Consider the following 18,525-nt stretch of genomic DNA (forward strand, 5'->3'; position numbering starts at 1 on the left):
CAAAAATTTTAAACAGGAATTTCACTTAAAACACACGATTTAACAAAATTTCGCTTGTCTTTGAAATTCCCTAGGCAAAAACTGAAAATAGACTCCTTTACCTCACCCTTCTTCTCCATTAAATCCTCAAAGTAGGCAGGAGAATATGCAAAGGTGGAGGTACCTTTGAACACTTCTCTTTAAGACCAAAATGGATATTCTGAATTCACTTTAACTAATAAAAATATATACCATTACTCAACGTTAAAAATATAAAGGTTCTCCCATCAAAGCAAAACATTATTCTGATTAACAAAGATAAACTGATTAAATTTCTTTAAAACAAAAGCATAGCAAAAATCAAACCAATGTTCTATTTTTAATGGATTAAAAATGATGAAATCATATTCTCAGCCAGTCTAAATGATGTATGATTTATAAATAATCAAAAGATTACAATGTGTATTTTCATTAGCTTCAAGGACATCAGTCAAAAGACATAAACAATGACATAGTTATTTTTTTTTAATGATATAATTTTTAAAAGAAATGTATAAAGATAGCTAGTATAGCCTGGAAAGACTGGTACTTGAGTTTTCTTCTACATAAAGATGGGGCATTCTCCAGTGCAGTTACATTGAGAATCCCCATAAATCATTAAAAACAAGTCCTTAAAAAATAAAAACGAAGGCCAATACTCCACAGAACATCCAAAAGTAAGAGTTGCTTTCAAGAGTATCCTAGAGACTTAAGATCATTTTATTGGTACAGTTTAGTACATTTTTTAACCATGATATATTTTTTTTCTTAAGTAGCCCAACGAGGGGCTTGAACTCACAACTCTAAGATCAAAAGTTGCATGCTCTACCAACTGAGCCAACCAGGCACCCCTATATTTTGTCATCAGAGAAACATTTTTTTTAAATTTTAGGTCATGGCATATAGAAGTTGAACTATTATTTCTCATCTGAGAATAAGATCCTAATACTCCAGAAAAAACCTTTCTTCCATATTATCTGATTAAATAATTTAGTGTCTACAATGAACTGTATCATCTTAATTGTTGTTAGTTTGCAGATACTTTCAAATCAGATTTCAGGATTCTTATCTCAAATAGCTATTTCCCTTTAGTAAGAAGGTTCTCACTAAAACATTTTGATATTAGTAAGTTAAAATAAAGTAGTCCCTCCCACCATTATCCAGTTTCATTTTCCACCTTTCAGTTACCCACAGTCAACCTCCATCCAAAAGCAGATGATCTTTTTTCTGAGGTATTGTCAGAAGGTCAATAGTAGCCTAACACTATGTCACAACACCTATGTCACTGACCCCACTTCACCTCATCATGTAGGTAATTTTGTCATCTCACATCATCATAAGGGTGAGTATAGCACAAGATATTTTGAGAGAGACAGACTATAATCACGTAACTTTTATTACAGTATAGTGTTAGAACTGTTCTGTTTTATTATTAGTTATTGTTAATCTCTTATTGTGTCTAATTAATAAATTAAACTTTATCACAGGTATGTATACATAGAAAAAATATAGAATATATAGGGTCTGCTACTATTTGTGGCTTCAGGCATCCACTGGAGAGCTTGGAATGTATCCCCCGGGGATAAAGGAAGGGGTGGGGGGGGGGCGGGGAGGGACTGCTGTAATACCATTACTCATAATTACCTCTCAACTACTTGGAGACTGATTAATAGCACTTAGTGATCATCAAAGCCTTTTTAAACAAATCTTGTCTATCTTTTAGAATGATAGTTGAAAGCTCCTTCATCAGAGTAAGCAAAAAAAAAAAATGATCAAGTAAAACTCAAATTAGACCAGACTTTCTGCTTGAAAATCCACAGCGACAAGTTTTGAAGAGTAAACCTGCTGGTCCTGGAATGCAGCTGTGAACCCTGCCCTGAAGGAGCTTACATTATAGTAAATCTGTCTTTATTGGTAACAATACTTCAAAGACATCACTGTGATAAAGAATTCACTCAAGTCTAAGCTAGTATTTTTTTATTTGTATTGTTCTTATTACTCATATTTGAAACATAAAAGATATTCTAAGTAATAACGTATAGAGAATTGACCCTTAAACAACATGGGTTTGAACTGTACGGGTCCACTTATACATGGATTTTCTTCAATAAACATATGTATAGTACTGTAAATTTATTTTCTTAGTAACATTTTCTTTTCTCTAGCTTACTTTATTATAAGAATATGGTATATAACATACAAATGTTTGTTAATCGACCGTTCCCTGGTAAAGCTTCCAGGGAAGACTAGGCTATTATAATAGTAAAGGGGAGGGGGGGGGGGAGTTACATGCCTATTTTTGACCATGGTGGGGGGGGAGGGGAGGATTAGCATCCTTCATCCCCCCGCTGTTCAAGGGTCAACTGTATAGTCTTTTGCCTCAGCTACCTGTTCCCCAAATACTGACCAATCTTTAACAATATTCCAAGACGTGTTCTTAGGCACTACATTTTATTCTTTCTTGAAGTTTTAATTTTTTGACAATAATAAAAGCTACCATTTACTTCTTACTATATACCAGGCATTGTAAAATGCTAAGAAATTTTTCAAACATTACTGAGTTAAATCTTTACAACAGCCTTATGAAAGAAGTATTATTGGCCCCATTTTACAGATCATGAAACTGATGCCAAGATAACAACTTGCCCAAGATCACATCTCATCATCTGATTAAATCTGATGCCAAAGCTGTTATCCATAACACTAACACTCAGAATTTAAGAATACTTTCAAGGGTAAATCAAGATCAACATGCAAAAAATTATCAAAACATTTAGGATAAGTTACCTCATCAAACTCTTCAGTCATTTTTCGAATTATTTCAGAGTTCTGCATATGTCTAAACATTTCTGCTGTGACAACTCCTGAAATGTGCAAGTGTAAGAAGTTAATATACATTGCAGAATGAATAAAATAAAGAGAACTTCTAAGTCAGCCTCTAACACTGTCAGTCTCTATAACATTTCTAACTGACTTAATCTAGTCTTACCTATAATGTGTACACTAGCTTAACCCCTTTTAATATAAAACATGTCATCAAGGGTGAGGCAACACCCAGAGTAACAATTAACACTTCAAGTATAAAACTGAATAAGGAAGAGAGTGATAGGTAAAGTTCACTTTAGCCAAGTTTCCTTATTAAACACCACTATATATAAGGCAATAACTCGTTATCCTCCAAAAGGTTTCAAATAGACAGTAAGTTGTAGTTCCTGCTCATCTTGTAATCTAGCTGGAAGTTTTAATAAAGAATAACAGAAACAGGAAGGAGGCGTCCGGGTGGCTCAGTCAGTTAAACGTCCGACTCTTGATTTTGGCTCAGGTCACGATCTCACAGTTACAAGATTGAGCCCTGAGAAGGGCTCTGCGCTGACGGTGCAGAGACTGCTTGGGATTCTCTCGCTCTCCCTCTCACTCTCCCTCTCCCCAGCTCCTGCTCTCTCTTGGAAGGAGGAAGGAAAAAATAAAAACTATTAAATGCAATATATAAGAAATGCCCTAATGAGTGGCAATGCCAACAAAAGCTATAGGTTAGACAAAAAATAAATAAATTAGCATAAGTCGGGTGTTTCACAGAGAAGGAATCTGATAAGAACATTCAGAATTTCAAAGGAATATGGGAAAGGGGAGGAGAAACGGGGTACATTACAAGTAGTACAAGTTAGCCAGTAGAGAGATCAAGTATCAGAAAAGGGATTTCTAGAAAAAAGACAAGACAGGAAGAAGATGCACATGAACTTCCACTGATGGGGTATCAGATTATTTTTTAAAAAATCATGTAAAAACTAGATTCTCAAATTCCTATTTCTATTGCTGGATTACTTATTCCTTGCCAGTCATAGCACTATGAACACCATAAATATAGTACCATCTAAAAAAAAAGAATGTCTTGGTATAAGAAGATGAGATATATTATAAAAATTAGATATAGGGGCATATGGGTGGCTCAGTCAGTTAAGCTTCCAACTCTGGATTTCGGCTCAAGTCATGATCTCAGCATTCTTGAGTTTGAGCCCTGCATCAGGCTCTGTACTGACAGCATGGAGCCTGCTTGGGATTCTCTACCTCTCCCTCTCTGCCCGCCCCCTCAACCTACCGTCCCCCCCGCTCCCACCAGCTCACATGCACACACTCTCTAAACATTTTTTTAAATTAGATACAATTAGACTTCTTTCAATTAACCATGATATATTTTGTATATGCACATACTTGTGTGTGTATATATAAATTTAAAAACAACAATAAAATACCATACTCTCTTTCCAACCCCAAACCAGAAAAGAACAACTGATACCTGAGCTCCTTCTCTATGGGCATGCAATTTAACACTTCCCAGTAGCGTAACAATGCCAGCAAGGCTACAAGAGGAACTAGCATCCAATGAGCCTCCTATACACCAGCCACGTGACATATGTGCAGCTCTGGGAACAAGCCTATGAGGCAGGCACTGTAATCCTAGCTTTACAGATGAGGAAGCTAAAGGCTAAGGCGAACAGAAGCTAAATACTTTGTCTGCCATGATTCATCTTCATCATGCTGCCACCCCCAGGTAAGATCAATTTCTAGTGGTGCTGTGAAGAGCCTTTACTTACCACAACACTAAAGAACTACATGATGGTTTTAAAATATTAACAAATCTGGAAGGAAGCACCATTTTCCTTGCTAAAGAAGGACATTCTCAAAAACATTCCAAAGGTTTTTATTTTAATCTAGAATCATGGATATACCATCTTCAGAACCTTCCTACACTTTACACCCAGGTGCTATAAACTTGGCAATGCTATAGAAAGACATGTTACTCAATCCCTGAAACAATTTCTACAAAATAAACATGCATATAATAAATAAATCTCAAAGCAAACATGCTGCATACATTTTGACAAGTGTCCCATTTCTAAAGCTCCTCTCTGATCTCACTGACCATATAACAGCCAGAAACCCAAAAATAAGCAGAAAAAAAATAGCTGTCACAAACTCCGTGCATGTATCCCCTGGGGCAGGTGTGAAGGTGCCATTAAGACACCAGGCCTAAGGCACTGCCTAGAAATTGTAGAAGAGATGAAGACAGACTGCTAAAAGCTGATAAACTGAAAAGTGACAGCTGACCAGGAAAGAAAGAAGGAAACACTGGCCACATTCAGCCACCACAAAGCAGCCTGAAGCCTTCAGTGTAGCACCAAATATCCCACCACACCTCAATAGCTGCTAAAGGCAAAACTACAGTAAAATAACTGATGTTCATGATGACAATCAGGACTCCAAAAGCAAAAGGTTAAAGTACAATATATATACATAACGATGTTTCTAACTCGTTTATAAAAGAATTCAATTTAAATTATGCTGAGTATGTTTTGAAAGCATTTAATGAGCTTAACTTTGGATTATATGATAAATTCTCCTTGGTGGAACTTTCTTGGTTCTAAAATAGATATTATGGCAGTGTTTAAATATACCTGATAATTTAAGTTTTCAACACCTTCAATTTTTAAAAATCTGGACAACCTAGTTTATGACCAAGTGTATCCAAACGCTCAACTGGCAGGCTCCTGATTCATAAAACACGCTGGTGCCAGAAAAGGAATGAATCTGCTAAAGGAAAATGCTCTGGCTACGGCCTTGCTTTAAAACTACAATAAGGAGCCTAACTAAGGAAACTAAAACTAACCAAACTACCGTATAACAGGGAAGACTAAACATAAAAATCAGAATTTTAGCTCATCAAGTTATTTCTGGCACCTGTTCAGTTGTTCTGCAATCAACCTTCCACTGTCAAAGAATCTAAAGAAAAAGGACAGGGCCCTTGATTACACACCACCACAAACAGGTACCTGATTTCTTCTACTCCAGAAAAATAGACTGGACGTAGACAAAATAAAAATAATATTGATATATCTCATTTATGAAAAGTGTTATTCTGATTCATCACTCTGTCATTACTACACACTCTTGAGCAGAGTCTGTAGAATTTTGTAATACTGATTTGTGGCTACCTATAGCTAAGAAGTAAACTAGGCAACTCTGTACTCTAAAGTTTTAAAGTCTCTAAAAAGACAATTTTTAAAATCTCAAAACTGACCACATTAATGAGATTCTGCAGGTAAGACTCAAGTTAATTTTTTATCCGTCTGGACTCTCATACATAATATCTAGTATGCATGCTGCAGTGAATGTTGTGATCAATCTCAAATAAAATGTATCATTTCTTAAAAGGTTACTTGTTCATAGGAACTGCTGAATTACTATACTGTACACCTGAAAATAACAGAATACTACATGTTAACAACCCTGAAATTCAGATAAATATTTTAAAAACTTAACTAAAAACAAAGTCTTTATATAAACAGATTATTTAAATTTTACACTGAGCGGTGTAATTTTGAGAATTAGGATTTTACTCCTATGCTACCTGGAAGAGAAAGTAATGTGAGAAGAATGTAAACTCTATTTTCAATAAAATGTCACTTTCAAAGTTAAAAAATAAAAATAAAAAAGTAAAAACTCATTTAAAAAACGTGACTTGTTTTACAACTTCAATAATAGTACTTTTAAAGTATTATTATAGAATTAAAGGAGTAGACATAAATGATTTGCTTCTTTGGATTCTCTTTACAGATTTACTTAAATCTGTCATTAACATCTTAACTTCTCAGATCTATTTTTAAGCAAACATCCCTCCTCCTGACTTATTACTAATGCCTGTTTTTGGTACCACTTTCATTTAAAAAAAAATGTAATACTCTTGGAAAACTCTGTAACATTTATTTTCCTGAACATCTTCTAGAATTTCAAGGATGGACCAAGTATTACAGAGAAACAAAATAGGTCCTAACCTGCCCAGGATTTTGTCTGAATCATTTACTGATCCAGATCAGGATGTATGACACCCCCCCAACTTACATAATTTTGTCTCCCTGCCAAATGTCTGCACTCAGTATTTTTGCCCCAGGGAAGACACTACTGTATTTTATATTTACCTCACTCCTACTTCAAAATCTTTTTAAATAAAGTGAAAAAACATTTTCAACAAAACCCCACTCCGAAACTTCTCTACTTTTTAGAGAAAAAAAAAAAAAAAAAACTAGAAAGTTCACCAAAACCTTACTTAACTTAGTTACTTACTTACCTACTTACTTACTCTTATTCATGGCACTTTTAAACTCCCTACACTTTACAATTCCCTGCCACTTGAACCTGTATCTCTTCATTATCTTCCTCCTCCCTTCTTAATCCATTTCTTTGTTCCTAAAACCAGATGCTGAAAGTGGGAAATATATCTAATAAAAGTAATATAATAATTATAAATTGCCAAGTTTTTAGTTAACTTTCACATATGAATACAATGGTCTCAACAGAGTTTCTTTCTTATTTTGTTCTTTGCTCTTTTTTCCTTTAACATTTTGTATGATTATAATGCAAACAATTCAATATCTTGGCATTATTTTCCATGTAAAGCACTAATGTATATTTAGGTGGAACAGAAAGAGATCATTTGAGAACATTCTGCTTCCAAAATAAATGTATCTTACCTTTACAGCCTGAACACTGAATAAAAAAGTTGATGAGGTCAAGAAGTGCTATATCTCGGTCATGCTTGTAGGATTCTATCCAATCATCTACCACCGACTACAGCAGAGGAGGAAATTAAAGAAAAATTAACTTTTGCTAATGCAAAAAAAAAAATTAGCTTTTGCAATGTTCTAAGAATTGTGATTAAAGTCATTAAGATTCAACATTAAATGGTATCCCATTACTTCAAATTAATATATACATACTTGTGTACTAAAATTTAAAATTAAATTTTAACTGAATTAAATAAAATAATCACCTGATGCCACAAAATGATGATCGATCTTCTGTTTAATCTGCATTAAAAGGAATCTGAAAACTATGGGACCCAACTCTATAAAGTGTAATTACTTACTTCTTAGTGACATTAAGGATATCCTAGAAAATATTAAACATCACACCCATATTTTTTCACTAAAATATGGTAGTAAATATAAATAACACTTGAATATTAACATTTCAATGAAATGAAAACAAAAATCTTTTAAAAGATGTGAATGGCTGGGTCAATGAGAAAATGCACCACCAAACAATTTTTTTTTCAACACTGAGCACTAATAGTCCCATGTTAGTAACAAAAGCAAACTGATGGCTAAATAAACATCATAAGAAAGTAGGACAGTTCATGGATCTGGAGACTTAATATTATTAGATGACAATACTTTCCAAATAGATCTACAGACTCAACACAATCCCTATTAAATGGGGGCACCTGGGTGGCTCAGTCGGTTAAGCGTCCGACTTCGTCTCAGGTCATGATCTCAGTTCCTGAGTTCGAGCCCTGCACTGGGCTCAGTGCTGACAGCTCAGAGCCTGGAGCCTGCTTAGGATTCTGCGTGTGTGTGTGTGTGTGTGTGTGTGTGTGTGTGTGGGTGGGTGGGTGTGTGTGGGTGGGTGTGTATGTGTGTGTGTCCCTCCCCCACTTGTGCACTCTCTCTCTCAAACATAAACAACATTAAAAAAAAAAAAAACTTTTTTAAAGCCTAGCTGTCTTCTTAGTAGAAATTGGAAAGCTGATCCTAAAATCCTTATGGTAATTCAAGAGACCTAGAATAGTCCAACAATCTTGAAAAAGAAACACAAAGTTGGAGGACTCACACACTTCATGATTTTTAAAACCTGCTCCAAAGTTACAGTAATCAAGATAATACTGGCTTAAGGATAAATGTGTCGATCAATGGAATAAAAATGAGAATCTAAAAATGAGAATCTAAAAATTTATTTTTTTTATATTGATGGTTACTTGATTTTTTTGATGCCAAGACAATTCAATGAAGACTAGCTTTTCAACAAATGGTGCTGGCAAAACTGGGTATCTGTATGCAGAAGAATGAAGTTGGGCCCTACCTCATACCATACACAAACCTTAACTCAAAATGATCAAAGACCAAAATGTAACAGCTAAAACGATAAAGCAACTAAGTAAATCTTTAACTGTGTGTTAAGCAAACTATTCCTAGATATTAGACTAAAAGCATGAGAGACAAACGACGAATTTCACTTAATCACATTGAAAACTTTTGTATTTCAAAAGACTCCATCAAGGATGAGAAAAGACAATCCACAGAATAGGGCAAAATATTTGCAAGTCATGTATCTGGTAAGGCATTTGTACTCAAAATATAGAAGCATACATTGTTTTATTGCACTTCAGAGATACCGCGGGTTGTTTTGTTTGCGGGTTGTATTGTTTTTACAAACTAAAAGTTTGTGGCAACCATGTGTCAAGCAAGTCTATTGGAGCCATTTATCCAACAGCACATGCTCACTTTGGGTCTCTGTCACATTTTGGTAATGCTCTCAATATTTTAAACTTTTTCATTACTATATTTGTTATGGGAATCTGAGATCTTTGATGTCAGTAGTGTAGTTGTTATGGGGCACTATAAACCGTGCCCATATAAGACTGCCAACTTAATAAATGCTGTGTGTGCTCTGATTCCCTCACCTCTCTCTCCTCAGACCTGCGTAGTCCTTGAGACATACTAGTATTAAAAGTAGGCCAATTAATAACCCTACAATGACCTCCAAGTGTTTATGCGAAAGAAAGAGTTGCACATCTCTCCCTTTAAATTAAAAGCTAAAAATGATTAGCTTAACAAGGAAGGCATGCCAAAAGCAGAGATGGGCCAAAAGACAGGCAGGCCTCTTGAGCCAAATAGCCCAGTTATAAATGAAAAGGAAAAATTCTTGCAGAAAATGATGTGTTGTTCACTGAACACATGATGACAACAAAATGAAACGGTCTTATTGCTGATATGGCGAAAGTTTTACAGGTCTGGATAAGAGAATCAAACCAGCCACAAAAGTGCCTTAAGCCAAAGCCTAATCCAGGGTAAGGCCTCACAACTCTCTTCGATTTTACAAAGGCTGGCAAAGGTGAAGAAAATGCAGAAGGAAAACTGAAGCTAGGAGAGGTTGGTTCATGAAGTTTAAGGAAAGAAGGTGTCTCCTTCACATCAAAGTGCAAGGTGAGGCAGTAAATGCTGATGTAGAAGCTGCAATAAATTATCCAGAAAACTAGCTAAGATAATTAACCAGGGCAGCTACTCAACAATAAATTTCCAATGTAAACAAAATAGCCTTATCGTGGAAGTAGACGCCATCTTAGACTTTCATAGCTAGCTAGAGAGAAGTCAATGCTGGTCTTCAAAGCTTCAAAGGACAGACTGACCCTCCTGTCAGGGACTAATGCAGCTGGTGACTTTAAGTTGAAGGCAATGTTCATTTACCATTCCAAAAATCCTAGGGCCCTTAAGAATTACGCTGAATCTACTATGTCTGTGCTCTATAAATGGAACACCAAAGCCTGTTGTCAACATGGTTTACTGAATATATGAAGCCCACGTTTGAGGCCTACTGCTCAGGAAAAAAAATTCCTTTCAAAATATTACTGCTTATTGACAAAGCACCTGGTCACCCACGAGCTCTGATGGAAATGTACAATAGGAGATTCATGTTATTTTCATGCCTACTAATACAAAATCCATTCTGCAGCCCATGGATCAGGAAAATTTCAACTTTCAAATCTTCTTATTTAAGAAATACGTTTCACAAGGCTATAGCTGCCATAGTTGGTGATTCCTCTGATGTATATGAGCAAAGTCAATTGAAAACCTTCTGTAAATGATTCATCATTCTATATGCCATTTAGAATATTTGTGATCCATGGGAAGAAGTCAAAATATCAACATTAACAGGAGTTTAGAAGTTGTTGATTGTAACCCTCATAGCTGACTTTGAGGGCTTCAACACTTCCGGTAGATGTGGTAGAAATTTCACTGCAGATGTGGTAGAAATAGCAAAAGAACTAAAATTAGAAATGGAGCCTGAAGGGGCCCCTGGATGGCTCAGTCAGTTAAACATATGACTCTTCATTTCAGCTCAGATTGTGATCTCATAGTTTGTGAGATCTAGCCGCACGTCAGCCTCTGTGCTGACAGTGTGGAGCCTACTTGGGATATTTTCTCTCTCTCTCTCTGCCCCTTCCCCCACCTTAAACATTTAAAAAAAAAAAGGAGAAGGAGGAGGAAATGGAGCCTAAAGATGTGACTGAATTGCTGAAATCCTATGACAAAACTTCTAACGAATGAGGAATGCTTCTTATAGACGATCAAAGAAAGTGGTTTCTTGAAATGGAATCTACTCCAGGTGAAGATTGTTGAAATGACAACAAAGGATTTAGAATATTATATCAACTTAGATGATAAAACAGCAGCAGGTTTTGAGAAGACTGACTTCATTTTTGAAAGTTCTACTGTGGGTAAAATGCTATCAAACCGTATTGCATGCTACAAATAAATCATTTGTGAAAGGAACAGTCTATTGATGTGGCAAATTTCATTGCTGTCTTATTCTAAGAAATTGTCACAGTCACCCAAAACTTCAGCAACCACCATCTCAATCCATGAGCAGCCATCAATCAACACTGAAGCAAGATCCTCTACCAGCGAAAAGATGGCAACTCACCAGAAGCTCAGATAATGATTACCATTTTTCAGCAATAAAGTATTTTTTTTTAATTTTTTTAACGTTTATTTTTGAGACAGAGAGAGACAGAGCGTGAACAGGGGAGGGGCAGAGAGAGAGGGAGACACAGAATCTGAAACAGGCTCCAGGCTCTGAGCAGTCAGCACACAGCCCGACGCGGGGCTCGAACTCACGGACCGTGAGATCATGACCTGAGCCGAAGTCGGACATTTAACCAACCGAGCCACCCAGGCGCCCCAATAAAGTATTTTTTAATTAAGGTATATACAGTTAAGGGGTGCCTGGGTGGCTCAGGCAACTGAGCATCCGACTCTTGATTTCAGCTCAGTTCATGATCCCAGGGTTGTGAGTCCAAGCCCGCGTCAGACTCCACACTGAGCATAGAGACTACTTAAGATTCCATCTCCCTCTGCCCATCTTCCTGACTCGCACTCTCTCTAAAAACACTTAAATATTTTTTAAAATTCTGAAAAAAGTATATACAGTTTAGACATAATGCTGTTGCACACTTAACAGAGCACAGTACTGTATAAACATAACTTTTATACATACTGGGAAACCAAAAAATTCATCTGACTTGCTTTATTGTGTTATTTGCTTTACTGTGGTGGTTTAGAACCAAACCAACAATATCTCTGAGGTATGCCTATCTGAATAACTCTTACGGGGCACCTGAGTGGCTCAGTCGGTTAAGCGGCCGACTCCAGCTCAGGTCATGATCTCACAGTTTGTGAGCCCCCCGCGTCAGGCTCTGTGCTGACAGCCCAGAGCCTGGAGCCTACTTCAGATTCTGTCTCCCTCTTTCCCTGATCCTTCCCCACTCACACTCTGTGTGTGTGTGTGTGTGTGTGTGTGTGTGTGTGTCTCTCTCAAAAATAAATGAACATTAAAAATTTTTTCTTACAATTTAATAATTTTTAAACATCAAATAATCTAATTAAAAATACAGAGAGGGGCACCTGGATGGCTCAGTGGGTTAAGCATCCAACTCTTGATTTTCGGTTCAGGTCATGATCTCACATTCATAAGATCAAGCCCCACATCAGGCTCCATGTTCAGGGTGGAGCTTGCTTGGGATATTCGTATTTTCTCTTTCTCTCCCTCTCTCTCTCTCTCTCCCCTCCACTCCCCCACCCAAAAAATAAACATTAAAAAATAGACAACGATTCTGAATACAGTTCTATACAGAAGATAAACAAATGGCCGTTAGCTCATCAAAAGATGCTCAATGTAACTAGCCATCGAGGAAATGGAAATAAAAAGTATAAGATACCACTTCACACCCACTAGGATGGCTATAATAAAAAATACAGTGACAAGTATTGGCAAGGATGTGAGAAACTGAATGCTAAAACACTGCTGGTGAAGAACATATAACGGTGCTGCCACTTTGGAAAAATAGTTTGGCAGCTCTTCAAATGGTTAAAAAGTTACTATTATGATCCTGCAACTCAACTCCTAGGTATGTATTACCCAAGCAAAATGAAGATGTATGTTCAAACAAAAACCTGTACAATACTTGTAACAGCATTATTCACAACAGCCAAAAAGTGGAAACAAACAAAATGTGCATCAAAAGATGAATGGATAAACAAAATGGAAATATTTGGCAATAAAAAAGAATGAGGTTATGATACATACAATATGGATGAGCCTTGAAAACATTATGTTAAGTCAAAGAAAAAACTCAAAAAGGACCAAATATTGAACGGATCATATATATGAAATGTTCTGAATAGCCAAATTTATAAAAAGCCAATTAGTGGTTGCCTAGATGTGGGGCAGATGAAGAGAAAGTGATTGCTAAGAGGCACAAGGTTTCTTTCTTTAAAAACATCTTAAAATTAGGGGCGCCTGGGTGGCTCAGGTGGTTGAGCCTCTGACTTCAGTGCAGGTCATGATCCTGAGGTTCATGGGTTCCACCCATGCATTTGGCTCACTGCAGTCACCACAGAGCCCGCTTCCGATCCTCTGCCCACCTCACCTTCTGCCCCTCCCCGGCTCATGCTCTCTCAAAAACAAAAAAAATCAAATTATTGTAAAATTAGATTGTGGTGATGGCTACACAACTCGGTGAATATACTAAAAACCACTGAATTTATATTGTAAAGGGTAAATTTTATGGTATGTGAAGTATGTTTCAACATTATATTCTCTGTAAATAGGACAGAGCTAAAAAAAATAAAGCAGCACTTTATTCTTTGGGGGACAGAAGAGGAAACCACAAAGCTGATGAAAATTATTTTTAAATAAACCAAGCTTTAAAAATTAGGATGAAAAATAAGAGCTACTAAAAAAACCAAAATGTCAAGAGGGGAAAACACTGAACTTCTGTACCAACAAATATAAAACCTGGGTACAAACTAAATGAATAAAATATGTACAATTTGATATACATTAAAGAAAATAAAAAGGAAGTATTATCTAAGAACTACCTGGCTCAGAGAATGAGAAGAAATCTTCTACAATTTTACCTAATTTCTAGATTTCAGTACTTTTCTGTACTTTACAACAGCTTAGGTATGTTAACTAAATCAATTTAACACACTTAGGATTATTCCCAAATATGATACAGTTAATAAATGCCAAAAGAATATATTACAGGACTGTAGGAGTTTTAAAATATGGCCCAAAATGTTGGACACTGTTCTTCAGTAAGAAGTGGGGTCTATCTATGTTCCCTTATCTAGGACTGAAGGCAGTAAAAATGATGCTTCCAAAGGTAAGTCACTGAACACCATTCAACTGCATTGGGTTCTTGGAGCACTAGAGAACTAGATACTCCTGCTCAGGACACTATCCAAACACAGAAGCCATAATGTAAGAAACCCAAGCCACATGCAAGAGCCATTTGTGCACACTCCAGGTAACAGTTCCAGCTGTGCCCAGCCTTCAAGTCACTCCAGACTAGACACCAAACATCAATAAAGAAGCCTCCAGATGATTATAGTCCCTAACTGTTTATGTAACCTCCAAGCATTAAAGCTGTGTCAGGTAAGGCCCCAGCCATCATGGATAGGAGCATAGACAATTTCATCCCTATTTAGTTCCATCTGAATTCTAGACCAACACAGAATCATTAAGCCTAATAAAATGATTGTTCTCTTAAATCATTAAGCTTGGAGTGATTTGTTATGCAGCAACAGACAAGTGAACAAGGGCTATTTTCATTAATAAAGATACAAAAATATTTAATGAAATCTTACAAAAAGATCACATCACATTAAAAGGTTACTGAGAAAGATCAAATAAAATTTGTACTAGGAATACAAGGATGGTGTAATAAATACAAGCTAACACATTAAAATATTTTAAAATTTTCATCAAGTAACTTGCTAAAAATTTATTCAGTAAGATTCAACATATATTATCTACTAGAACTAAGGGCATAGGCATGCATGATCCCTCCTTTTTTAAAATAAAAACTATTTGATGGGGCGCCTGGGTGGCTCAGTCGGCTGAGCGTCCGACTTCGGCTCAGGTCACGATCTCGCGGTTCGTGAGTTCGGGCCCCGCGTCGGGCTCTGGGCTGATGGCTCAGAGCCTGGAGCCTGCTTCCGATTCTGTGTCTCCCTCTCTCTCTGCCCCTCCCCCGTTCATGCTCTGTCTCTCTCTGTCCCAAAAATAAATAAACGTTAAAAAAAATTTAAAAAAAAAATAATAAAATAAAATAAAATAAAATAAAATAAAATAAAATAAAAACTATTTGAAAACCAATGGCCAGTCTTGTACTTACTTTCATGTATTAAATAATACACAGTCCCTGGTCAAGAAATTAATAACCCAGAAGCATTTTCAGACATATGCATACCTATAATACAATATACTAAGTGCTATAATGGAAAGAGGAGAGTAAGAAATCTATTCAAGGAAAGAAAGAGACAGAGCCTGTGAATGCTTCTCAAAAGAGTGACATATGATTTAAGTCAATCTTATGTGATACTGAAAGAAAGAAAGAAAGAAAGAAAGAAAGAAAGAGAAAGAAAGAAGAGAAAAGAAAAAAAAGAAAAGGAGAAAAGAAAAGAAAGAAGGCTATTCCAGGCAAAGGGAAAAAACGACAAGAAAGGTGTGGGAGTGCTGGGTAGGGTGGAAGCAGAGTACATACTGTGGCTGGGGAAGAGCAAGCACACCATAAAAAAAAATCTGGGCTGGAACTTTTAGATAAGGAAGAACTGTTGGAAGCTTGTAAACAGGAGACTTCCTTGATCAAATTTTGTATTACCAAGATAACACAAGTAAGAGTACACAAAACAAACTAGAGGTAGAAGACAATTCAGGGAAATCAATGGAGAGATACTGTGGACATTCCACTTTTAAGGGTGAAAACACTTTTAGAAATAGAAAAGCAAGTAGCATAGAGGTACAATCTTCATATGTGACAAACCATAATCACAAAAATAAAGAAAATGTTCATTCTTTAAACACTGAGATACCATTAACAAAAAAATTAAATATAAAGTGAAATCCTCACATTTTCTATTAAAAATTTTTGATGAGCCAAAAAGTTAAACAAAAACCCTACAGACCAGACAAAATTAGAACAGTCTAATTAGCTGTGGATATAAGTTGAGACTTCTGATGTTAACAAAAATGAAAGATACCAGAAAAAAGATTAATGCATTTAACAGCTTAAAATAAAATATTATAGAAAAAAAGTATAATATAAAAATAAAAAAGAAAGTAATGAAATACTATATATGACGTAACTGAGACAATTTATTTCTTTGATAAAATTAAACCATGGGAACAACAGAGAGGGGGATAACTTTTTAAATTAGGGAACGACTAAGTAAACCATAGCACCGTAATATAATTAAGATGTTATTTTTTAAAATATCAAATGTATATATGAAATAGTCATTTAAAACATTAAAGAAATAAAATCCATACCCTCATCACAACTATATAAAAAGCAAACCATAGATGAATAAGTGAAGGCAAATTCAAATTTAAAAAATCATGTTCCTCTGTACAACTGGTAACAGCTCACACAATTTTTATTATACATGTAAAAATGCTGTTTATTAGTCCTAATTGATACTTAAAATTTATTTACAAAACCATACATATTAAGTCCATATTTATAAACAAGAATTATATTTACTTTTTAATAACACAAAGCTTAAATGGCTAGTTCTCCAAAATCAATCCATGTGTACTTTTTTTTTATTAAAATTAATTCTCTGAAAATGATTCCTTGTAGCTTTTATAAAGTAAATAATAACCTTATTAAGCATGTATTTTCTTTGAGTATAGTGTTTATTCAATTTTTTAAAACAGTACAGGTTTAGTCTCCAATGTAAAGCCTAAATTCTTCTCTTGTCACAAAATCATGCAGAAGAAACAAAATTAGGATGACTTGACATGGATATGACTCTCACTTTTTACTCTTCTGCTAAGAAACAGCACAAGTAATAAAATGTGTAATAGATAACAGTGATCAACATAATTCAATTCACTAAAGTGGATGGTGATTATATTAGGTCACTCAACCAAGAATTCTATATGGGCAAAGGACTTCATATTTTAATGGTAGACATATAAATTCAGGGGAAATTAAAACCTCATAGTTTACATCAGCATATTTTTTGAGCAAAGAATTTTTTATTATATACCATGAAAACAAAATAATGCAGTAGAAAATGACTCAAGACACAGCTTAAAGGTCTTATGTCTGAATGGACAGATCCCTAGTTTTCTGATGACTTTATTGCTTTTTTCTAATAAGCAGTGTTAGAAATTTTTTAAATGCAATTCAAAATCTCCAGCATTTCATATAACTCACTAAAGTTTAAAATGTACAAATGAACTGGGAAGAATACGATAAACATTACCTGCATAGCACTCTTGCCCATTTTAACAACTTCAAACAACATCATGTTTTCCACTCCATTCTGTTGGTGATGACCATTCATTCGGTTTGGACCAGAAGGAGGTTTTCCTCCTCCATTTCCACTTTTGCCCTTTTCTCCTGGGCCCTTTTTGCCTTTTTTACAAGTCTGCATAAAAATACAAGTTGGGTAAGTTATATCATTATCCTTGAAAATTCAAAACAAAGCTACGGCAGAAGCAGTTGAAAGGGTACATAATTATAACATGCCTAAACCTGAGCTAAAGAGGAGTGCCATACATGTATGTTGAGACAGCCTCTTTGTGGTATCATTTTGTTTACTTATCCTATCGGACACCTCACATGAGGTTGCAGTCAGGAGCACAGTCTCTGCAGACTGACAGACTGCATGGGTCCAAATTCTTACTCCTATCAGCTGAGTGATATTGGGCAAGTTACTTAACCACACTGCGCTGCAGACTTTCTCATTGGTAAAGTGAGGATAAAACTGTGCCTACTCATAGGGTTGTATACTTTAGGGTGCAGACTAGAGTGGGCAGCAAGAATAACAAAACACCTCATCAAGTAAGTAGCTCATATTTAGTTCAAACTTTTAAATTCTATTGTTAGTCTTACAAATTATTGTGGCGGACTGACAAAGGAATTCTAAAAAGGATGAACAGGTGTATCAACCTGATTCTCATTCTGGATAAGTGAAGGCAAATTCAAATTTAAAAAATCATGTTCCTCTGTACAACTGGTGATAGCTCAACACTTATTTATCATGAAAATTCAGTTAATGAACACTAGGGAAACAAAGGACCTTTATAAGGAAGCTGTCAATATTGGGGGTTTGGGGGCTTCATAAATCAGTGAAAAGGTTGCCTACATGCCTCAGTTATAAAATACCTCCCACGGCCTTTATACCTTGTTATAGAAAAGCAAGTCATTCCCTAACTCAGAGTCCTCATTTCTAAAATGTCAGAGTTGTATTAAATCTTTACAGATTAGAATAGATGATTTCTAGGTCTCTTTTCAACCTACACGTTTCTATGATCTAGAGCAAGGATCGGCAAACTTTCTGTACAATACCAGACAGTAAATATTTCAAGCTTTGCAAG

General features: G+C 35.7%; 1 protein-coding gene across 8 annotated transcripts in view; it reads right to left on the reverse strand.

The window, feature by feature from the left end:
- STAG2 (stromal antigen 2) overlaps window positions 1-18,525 on the reverse strand; it is a 138,498-nt gene that overhangs the window by 61,310 nt on the left and 58,663 nt on the right. For all 8 annotated transcript variants that reach the window (XM_019421805.2, XM_019421800.2, XM_019421806.2 and 5 more), the window contains 3 exons: window positions 17,409-17,573; window positions 7,545-7,641; window positions 2,806-2,882 (listed from right to left, as the gene is read on the reverse strand). In XM_019421805.2, coding sequence (XP_019277350.1) covers window positions 2,806-2,882; window positions 7,545-7,641; window positions 17,409-17,573 — 339 coding nt within the window. The remainder of the gene's footprint in view (window positions 1-2,805; window positions 2,883-7,544; window positions 7,642-17,408; window positions 17,574-18,525) is intronic.

This window comes from Panthera pardus, unplaced genomic scaffold (genome assembly GCF_024362965.1).
Source record: "Panthera pardus isolate Hobbes unplaced genomic scaffold, ASM2436296v1 HiC_scaffold_27, whole genome shotgun sequence".
Classification (NCBI taxonomy): domain Eukaryota; kingdom Metazoa; phylum Chordata; class Mammalia; order Carnivora; family Felidae; genus Panthera; species Panthera pardus.